Genomic DNA, 10,000 nt, shown 5'->3' on the forward strand with positions numbered 1-10,000 from the left:
AGTTGGGGGGTGGGGGATGAAAGGGGAAGGGGAGGGAGGGCGGGAGGAGGTGGGGGTGGTGGGAGGAGGGAGGGTGGGAGGAGGTGGCAAGGGAAGGAGGGAGGTAGGAGAGGAGTGGGATGAGAGGGAAATGGGAGTGGGAGGCGGGAGAGGGGAAGGGGGGAGAGGAGGAGAGGGGCGGGAGAGGGTGGGGGTGAGAGAGGAAGGGGAGAGGGGGAGGAGAGAGGAGTGAGAGATAGAGGATTATGATTCCGGCGGATGATTTTGGGGAAAATTACATCTTAGTTTGCGTGACAGCGTTTAAGGCGTCGTTCTGTTAAAATGTCAAGCCTTTGAAAGAAAAAAAAATTGTGCTCGACTATCTCTACTTGTGCTTTGCTGTCTCTTTCTCCTTCTTCTACTTCTCCTCCTCCTCCTCCTCTTTCTCCTCCTCCTCCTTCCTCCCTCCTCGTCCCCCTCCCCTCACCCTCACCCTCTTCCACCCTCCCCTCCCCCTCGTCCCTTCCCCGTCTTTTCACCCCCTACCCCCCCCCCCCTTTCGTATCGTCCGCCCATCAACACCCTCTTTTTCACCCTTCACGCCCATCCTCTCCCTTTCTTTCCTCTCCCTTAATGTCCTCTTTTCCTTTCCTCTCGCTTTCGCTACCCCCTTTCTGATTCCTTTCTTTTCTTTTCCTCTTTTTGCGTCTTTGCTTTGCTTCCCCTTCCCCTCACGTCGTCTCCCTTCCCCCCACCTCACCTCTCCCATCTCTTCCTCCCTCCTCCCCTTCCCTTTCCTTCCGTTCCTTTCTCGTCCCTTCCCCTCCCCTCCCATTCCACCTCTTCTCTCCTCCTCTCCCCTTTCCTTTCCTTTCTTCTCCTTCCCATTCTCACCTCCTCCCCTCCCTTCCCATTACCACCCTTCCCTTCAAGTCTCTCTCCTTCCCTCGCTCCCCTCCCCATAACTCTCCCTCCCCGTCCCGTAACCCTCCTCATCTTAACCTTCCCTCCTCCCTTTCCCCTCACCCTCCCCTCCCCTCCCCCTAACTCTCCCCTCCCTCCCCCTAACTCTCCCCTCCCCCTCCCCTCCCCTTCCCCGTCCCTTAACCCTCCCCCCCCCCTCTTCCGCCCTTACCCTAGTGAAATCCAGCAACAACGCAACCCATTCATAATTGACGTGGGAAGGGCGTTCGTCTGCATCCATGCCGCACCGAACGCCCCCCCCACCCCCACCCCCTCCCCAACTCTCCCACCCCCGCCGTCGCCGCCGCTCTACGCCCTTCGTCCTCGTCACCTGGAGGGCGCGGGGGAGTCTCGTGGGCGTGTCTCGTGGGCGTGGGGGATTTGGATGCGACTCGTTAATGTTATTGGTTGTTGTTGTTATTGTTTTTGTTTAAGTTGTTGATCTTGTTGTTGCTGTTATTGCTGTTGTTATTATTATTTTATTATTATTATTATTATTATTATTATTATTATTATTATTATTATTATTGAAGGAATATTTGTCGACTTGTCTAAGGTGCGTGTGCGTGTGCGTGCGTGTGCGTGTGTGTGTGTGTGTGTGTGTGTGTGTGTGTGTGTGTGTGTGTGCGCATGTGCGTGTGCATGTGCATGTGCATGTGCGTGTGCGTGTGCGTGTGCGTGTGCATGTGCGTGTGTGTCTGTTTTAATGTGTGTATTTACTTCCGGTCTTACACAATTCACGCTTTATTGAATACGTCGAGTAAATGTCGCTGTTGGTGAGGCGTTAAAAGCCTCGCAATTAATTATTCTCTATTCTTGCAGCTGCAGTGAAACCACTTCAATTATGAGAAAAAAAATTATGTCATGCACCTGTTCGTGTTTCTAGGTTGGCTTGGCGTTTGTCTTTGTCTTTAATCTCTCTCTCTCTTCTCTCACGATTAGTGATATTTGATGTATCTTTATTTGCAGTTTTTTTTAAAGCTGCCCTAATAGATTTATGATGATATTTATGATGCTTATACTTACACACATACATGGATGTATACATTAACACACAAACGCGCACACATACGCACACATACGCACACGCATACACACACGCATACGCATACGCACACGCATACACACACGCACACACGCGCGCATAGACACACACACACACACACACACACACACACACACACACACACACACACACAATGATAATAATAATAATAATAAATCATAAATAAAACTAAATAAAAAAAATGAATAAAAAAACATTCGCTAACCGACCCTTTCCCTCGTCCCGCAGGCGTGATGGCGGAGTAGTGTAGCCGAGGGAGCGCCCGTATGGAAGGGAGTGAAGACGGAGGAGGAGGAGGAGGAGGGGGAGGAGGAGGAAATGGACAAGGAGGAGGCCTCGGCGTGGGCGTGGGCGGGGGGTCCTGCAGGAGCGCCCGCCGACGCACCTGCCGAGTGTGCGGACAACAGCACCAGCCCCACGAGCCGCACCTGTACGACTACACGGACGAGGTGGACGAGGATGTTACCTGCCACATCTGCCTGCAGGTGAGTGGCCGGCCTGGGGGGAGGGAGGGGGCTGGGGGGTTTCTGTTTCTTTTCTTTCTCTTTCCTTTTCTATTTTTTTTTCGTTTACTTCTCACTTTTATTTTCTTGCTTCCTCTCTCTCTTTTCTGTCTCTCTTCTCTCTCTCTTTTCTGTCTCCCTTCTCTCTCTTTTTTCTGTTTCTCTTCTGTCTCTTTTTTCGCTGTGTCTTTTCTCTCCCTCTCTCTTTTCTCTCTGTCTCTGTCTTTGTTTCTCTCTTTCTCTGTCTTTGTTTCTCTCTTTCTCTGTCTTTGTTTCTCTCTTTCTCTGTCTTTGTTTCTCTCTTTCTCTGTCTTTGTTTCTCTCTCTTTCTCTGTCTTTCTCTCTCTCTTTCTCTGTCTTTTCTCTCTCTTTCTCTGTCTTTCTCTGTCTTTCTCTCTCTCTCTCTCTCTCTCTCTCTCTCTCTCTCTCTCTCTCTCTCTCTCTCTCTCTCTCTCTCTCTCTCTCTCTCTCTCTCTCTCTCTCTCTCTCTCTCTCTGCCATGCCGCTTATCAAAGATCTGCGTAGATACCCGTTTGTGTGGTTAATATCATTATCGTTATCTATGTCATTCACGTACATCCCTCTCTCTTTTTTCCGGATTGATAACGAACTTTAAAAAAACTCATGCTAGCGAAATTTATAACTTTTATTATTATTATTATTATTATTATTATTATTATTATTATTATTATTATTATTATTATTATTATTATTTTTATTTATTTATTATTTTTTTTAAGGATCTGTGTTCCATGTTGCAGATTGTGGTGTCAGAACGCATTCATTGGTCGCATTCGTTAGCGTTATTGTTATTGTGGGTTTGTTGAGGAATGAATAGCGGGAGAGGAACAGGTTGTGGAGGTGATGGAATGAAAAATGAATGAATAAATAAATGAATAAATGGATAAGTAAATAAATTAATTAATGAATAATAGATAAATTAATGGATAAATAAGTAGATAAATTAATGGATAAATAAGTAGATAAATTAATGGATAAATAAGTAGATAAATTAATGGATAAATAAGTAGATAAATGATTATATAAATGAATAGATAAATGAATAAATAGATAGATAAATTAATTAAGAAATAAGTAGATAAATGAATAAACAAATAAATGGATAGATAAATGAATAGATAAATAAATTGATAGATAAATGAATAAATGAATAAATGAATAAATAAATAAATAAATACATGAATAAATGAATACGTGAATAAATAAATAAATAGATAAATGAATAAATGAATACGTGAATAAATAAATAAATAGATAAATGAATAAATGAATAAATAAAGGAAGGAGGGTGGGGAGGGAGGAGTGGATTAGCGAGTAGGAGAAGGAATGGGAGTAGGATTTTGGCGGGTGGCGGGCGGGGGGGGGAGTGATTAGGAGTCAGAGCAGTAGTGATGGGGGTAAAGTTATGCTGACAGGCAGTAGGAGAGTCGGAGTGCAAGAAGGGAGAGAGGGAGAGAGAAAGAGAGAAAAAAGAAGAAAAGATAAATGAGAGAGAGAGAGAGAGAGAGAGAGAGAGAGAGAGAGAGAGAGAGAGAGAGAGAGAGAGAGAGAGAGAGAGAATATTAAGAAATTAAACATTGATAGAAGGGAAAGAGGAAAAATAGTTAAAAAGGACGAATGTGTGACAGAAAGAAAGTAGCTTTATTATTATTATTTTTATACAACAGAATCCTTCTGCTTTTATTTGTTAAAACTGAATTTGACTTTTTAACATTTTCTTTCATTTTAATTTTCCCCTCGGATCATGAGCGCATCATGGCTACTTCTTAGAGGAGTAAATATATCTCGAAAAGAAAGGCGAATTAAACCTACTCTTTTACTCGCTGAAGACTCTCAAAACATACGAAACTTAGGTCTATGCAATATAGACCTTGCATGAAACTGCCTTCATTCCGCTCAAAGTATACGTACCAGATGACATGGCTATGAACATGTTGCGAGCCTGTCTTCGGCGAGCTGTATGAAAAAAAGGGAAGATGGATATAACAAAGCTCATAAGTAAACAGTGTAATTCAAACGTTAAATGAAGATATTTGTAATCTGCGACGTAAAAAGATCTATTTGTAGTTTAGTTATGCCACAATATAGATTAATATGGACATAAAAGGCCGTTTTATCGTGACGAAAAAGGTATTAATTTGAGTGGTATCAAGAGTTGAAATAGATTTAACGAGTTTGAACCGTTTTAAGGGTTTTTGATATCATTTGTTTTATCAAAAGAAAAAGAAAAGGAAATGATAAAGCTAGTGCAGCAAGGGTGATGATAGTAGGTAGTAGATAAAATAGTAACAAAAAGCCTCATTGCTAATAAAGATGATGGTGATGATGATATTGATAAGAAGGGAAAGGGGGATGAATATGGTGAATAATGAAACAAAAATATTTTGCTTTAGTTTTGATTCCAATTGTTACAATGGATACTCTTTGCTGTGACAAACTGCTTGTTCTATTTTTGCTGTTGAATCTCCCCCTGTGTGCAAGGGATGGCCGGGGTTGCCATCCACTGGCAGCGCGCGGGATCGGACGCAGGTCAGCAAGATTGCTAGACCAACAGGCTAACCGCTACACACATGAATAGATAACAAGACAAACGAAACAAGAATATTTGAGAATGTAGGGAGTAGTTGGGTGAAATAAAGACGGAAAGGTAGGAGAGGGACAACTAGAAGAGCATTAGGAATGTAACTAACGATTTAGAAAAAAAAAAAAGATATGTAATATAGGGTGAGAAAAACAGGATAGAAATTGGGAAAAGAGAGAAACAAAGGAAATGAAATGGATAAAAGTTGAGCAAAGTAGAGTAACACAAAAAAGGCGGATAGAAAAGAAAGAAAAAAATCGTAAATTAGAAACGAAAGTGAAACCAAGGAAAATTGGGGCACGAAATAAGAACAAATGTAGAAAAGGAGAAAAATGGAAGGGACATAAAAAAAGAAAAACTGATAATGAATAAATAAATAGAAATAAAGAAACAAACAAAAAATATACAGAAGTACTTTTACAAAAAAATAAAGAGAGAAGAGGAATCAAAGCTCGAACAAAAATCGAGAAACAAAAGCACGAAAAATGCGCAAGTCTTACACAGGAAAAAAAAAGAAAGAAAAGAGCTTAAGAAAGCGCGGGGCTTCACACGCGAGGTGCAGGAGCTGAGTCCCGGCCATTCCTCGCCCCTTTGATCTTCTGGAGTGCATGAATAAGTATTTTCTTTTCACTTCTCTTCTCATTTCCTTTTATTTCGCCTTTTTTTCAATATCCGAGACCGTGAAACCCGGCCGTCCCAGCGCGCGGGAGCATCGGGGAGCAGGGACGATATTCCGGGCTGCGAGGCGGGAAATGCGCGCGGGAGAAATGGCTCTTTTCGTTATTATTGTTGTTGGTGTTGTTGTTATTATTGTCATTCTCATTGTTATTTTTTGTTATTGTTGTTATTGTTATTGTTATTTTTATTGCCCTTGTTATTTTTATTTTCTGATATTGTTATTGTTGTTATTATTATTGTTATTGTTGTTGTCATTATTATTATTGTTATTATTATTATTATTATTATTATTATTATTATTATTATCATTATCATTATCATTATCATTATCATTATCATTATCATTATCATTATCATTATCATTATCATTATCATTATCATTATCATTATCATTATCATTATCATTATCATTATCATTATCATTATCATTATTAGTATTAGTATTAGTATTAGTATTAGTATTAGTATTAGTATTATTAGTATTATCATAAGGAAATATTTTTTGATTCGTTGTTTGTAAGATAACTGTTAGAGGGAGAATTCTGAAGGATTATGTTTGTTTATTTGCTGCATCATGATGACTAATCATTATGAAAATTGTTGTTGGGGGGGTTCTTGTTATTTTTAGATGTGTTGTTCGTGTTTCCTTTGTGATCCATTAAAGCCTTGCTGACGTGCTTTTTGATATGTTTAAAATGTATTAAGGAGCATTAGAAGTCTATCGTCCACGTGCAAAACAACAGAGTGAGAGCGAGAGCGAGAGTGAGAGCGTGTGTGTGTGTGTGTGTGTGAATGTATGTGTATGAGTGTGAGAGTGTATGAGTGTGAGAGTGTATGAGTGTGAGTGTATGAGTGTGAGAGTGTATGAGTGTGAGAGTGTATGAGTGTGAGTGTATGAGTGTGAGAGAGTGAGTGTATGAGTGTATGAGTGTGAGAGTGTATGAGTGTGAGAGTGTATGAGCGTGAGAGTGTATGAGCGTGAGAGTGTATGAGCGTGAGAGTGTATGAGCGTGAGAGTGTATGAGTGTGAGAGTGTATGAGTGTGAGAGTGTGAGAGTGTATGAGTGTGAGAGTGTATGAGTGTGAGAGTGTATGAGTGTGAGTGTATGAGTGTGAGAGTGTATGAGTGTGAGAGAGTGAGAGTGTATGAGTGTATGAGTGTGAGAGTGTATGAGCGTGAGAGTGTATGAGCGTGAGAGTGTATGAGCGTGAGAGTGTATGAGCGTGAGAGTGTATGAGTGTGAGAGTGTATGAGTGTGAGAGTGTATGAGTGTGAGAGTGTATGAGTGTGAGAGTGTATGAGTGTGAGTGTATGAGTGTGAGTGTATGAGTGTGAGAGTGTATGAGTGTGAGAGTGTATGAGTGTGAGAGTGTATGAGTGTGAGAGTGTATGAGTGTGAGAGTGTATGAGTGTGAGAGTGTATGAGTGTGAGAGTGTATGAGTGTGAGAGTGTATGAGTGTGAGAGTGTATGAGTGTGAGAGTGTATGAGTGTGAGTGTATGAGTGTGAGAGTGTATGAGTGTGAGAGAGTGATAGTGTATGAGTGTATGAGGGTGTGAGTGTATGAGGGTGAGAGTGTATGAGTGTGAGAGTGTATGAGTGTGAGAGTGTATGAGTGAGAGAGTGTATGAGTGAGAGAGTGTATGAGTGTGAGAGTGTATGAGTGTGAGAGTGTATGAGTGTGAGAGTGTATGAGTGTGAGAGTGTATGAGTGTTGTATGAGTGTGAGAGTGTATGAGTGTGAGAGTGTATGAGTGTGAGAGTGTATGAGTGTGAGAGTGTATGAGTGTGAGAGTGTATGAGTGTGAGAGTGTATGAGTGTGAGAGTGTATGAGTGTGAGAGTGTATGAGTGTGAGAGTGTGAGAGTGTATGAGTGTGAGAGTGTATGAGTGTATGAGTGTCAGAGTGTATGAGTGTCAGAGTGTATGAGTGTCAGAGTGTATGAGTGTGACAGTGTATGAGTGTGAGAGAGAGAGAGAGAGATAGAGAGAGAGAAAGAGAAAGAGAGAGAGAGAACTAAGCAAAGAGAAGGAAGCAACATGGCACATATTCTTGTATTCCGAGTGTTTAAGCTTCGGAAACCAGAACGGCAGACGAAAAAAAAAGAAAAGATAAAAGAATATGACAAAAGAACACGAGCTCGACCAGATCGTTCGACATTTGTTCCCCGACTGCAAGCTAAATTAGAAAGAAAGAGAGAGGCAGGCGAGGGGAAGTAAAGGCGAAAACGGAGAACGATAGAACATGAAGATAAAGGGGAAGGAGTGTAGAGAAAGGAAGGGGGGAAGGGAGGAAGACAGGAAGATGCGTCCGAAAGGGAAGGGAAGGGAGAGGGAGGAAGAACAGGAGGTACGTCCGGAAAGGAAAGGAAAGGAAAGGAAGGGAGGAAGAGAGGGAGATACGTCAGAAAGTGAAGGGAAGGGGAAGAGAGAAAGAGTCAGCGATACCGACTCCAAAAAGAAAATGCAGAGGCACGGGCAGCGGATTCCGAGGCGGCGGCGGGAAAGGGCTTCACGGAGACGGGGAAAGGCAAGGCCAAGTGAAAGTGATTATGATGTTACGGATTTGTTGATGATGATAATAATGATGATGGTGATGATCATGATAATGATATAGAAAATGATTATTGATAATGACAAGGATGATGCCAGTTAAAACAAAAATGGATAACAGTAACGAACATGAATTGATTCAAGTGACAACAAAAGCAACAGTAATGATAATAAGTTTTTATCATACTAATGATAATTGTGATGGCAAAATGATTATAATAATGAAAACTACAGCAGGAAGAGCAACTGTGATGATGACGATAGTAAAGGAACATTAGAAGACATGAATTTCATTGTGATTGTCATACCCAAGGTACTCATAAAACAGGTAGCACCACTCCGTCTCGATGCAAATCCTAGTTGGCAACTGCCGAGCTAAGCCCCGCCTCTTTGCCGTTCTATATTGCAAATAATGACTTTTCTGTGTTTTTTCGATAATTGTTTTACCTTTCTTATTGTTGGGCTAATTTCACAGAGAATATACTGATAAAAACACCTGCAATACAGTATCGCACAGGTTGACAGGTTAAAAAAGGGGCTAATGACTTTGTTTCGTATGACCGATAAGGGTGCGCCGTGAGATGTCACATATTGCTAGATGCATAATTATCTGTATGATTTACTCAATATTGTTATGATTACCAGAAGTAAAACAATTATTCATCTTTTACTTATGATAACTAGGTTAAATTGCAATAAACGCCAGAATACTCTAGGGAAATTTTGACATACATATTTTAGATTTAATTGGATAAACGAAAGTGATGCTACTGTCTACGAATACCTTGGTCATAACCAACCTCAGGCCAGTTCTTTTAGTATACGAAGACTATGTCCGTATATAGTGTAATGAATACGGATAGTGTGTATGTGTGCTTGTGTGTGTGTGTTTGTGTGAGTGCTTTTATGTATGTGAGTGCTTGTGTGTCTGTGTGTGCTTGTGTGTGCTTGTGTGTGTGTGTGTTTGTGTGAGTGCTTGTGTGTGTGAGTGCTTGTGTGTGTGTGTGTGTGTGTGTGTGTGTGTGTGTGTGTGTGTGTGTGTGTGTGTGTGTGTGTGTGTGTGTGTGTGTGTGTGTGTGTGTGTGTAGGTGTATGAAGAAAGAAATAGAATTAAGATCCTTCATTTTACTTTGATTCACTTGCTAGGTTTTATGTACTTGATTTTCCCCGTGAAGAATCCCCAGTGAAGGGAAAAAGGTAATCCGAAAACCCATTTTTCTTGATTACAAACATTATCAAGATTAACAGAGCGTGCCTATGCCGGTAGGCCTAATTCCCTTGTCATCGTTGCGTCACCACGTGATATATGCTGTGGATCAGTGACCGGTTTTGGCCGCTGTGTGAAAGGTCGCCGCTATTTCATGATGTTCGTGATCTGTATTACGGATTTATTGTTAATGTAGTTGTTGGTATTTCTATTTTCTTCTCCTCTTTCATCTTCTTCTTCTCCTTCTCCTTCTCTTTCTCATCCTCCTTCTCTTTCTCCTCCTCCTCCTTTTTCTTCTCCTCCTCCTCCTCCTCCATTTTCTTCTCTTCTTCCTCCTCTTTCTTTTTCTCCTCCTCCTTCTCCTCCTCCTCTTTCTTCTTTTTCTCCTTCTCATGAATGATGATGATGGCGATGGTTATGTTGATTACATCAATATGACTTTGGATTA

General features: G+C 41.2%; 1 protein-coding gene across 2 annotated transcripts in view; it reads left to right on the forward strand.

The window, feature by feature from the left end:
- Nucleotides 1-10,000, forward strand: part of LOC113813321 (ligand of Numb protein X 2) — a 227,965-nt gene that overhangs the window by 116,482 nt on the left and 101,483 nt on the right. For both annotated transcript variants that reach the window (XM_070127150.1, XM_070127149.1), the window contains exon 2: nt 2,237-2,493. In XM_070127150.1, coding sequence (XP_069983251.1) covers nt 2,275-2,493 — 219 coding nt within the window. In that variant the 5' untranslated portion in view covers nt 2,237-2,274. The remainder of the gene's footprint in view (nt 1-2,236; nt 2,494-10,000) is intronic.

The sequence above is a fragment of the Penaeus vannamei genome, chromosome 11 (assembly GCF_042767895.1).
Source record: "Penaeus vannamei isolate JL-2024 chromosome 11, ASM4276789v1, whole genome shotgun sequence".
Lineage (NCBI taxonomy): Eukaryota > Metazoa > Arthropoda > Malacostraca > Decapoda > Penaeidae > Penaeus > Penaeus vannamei.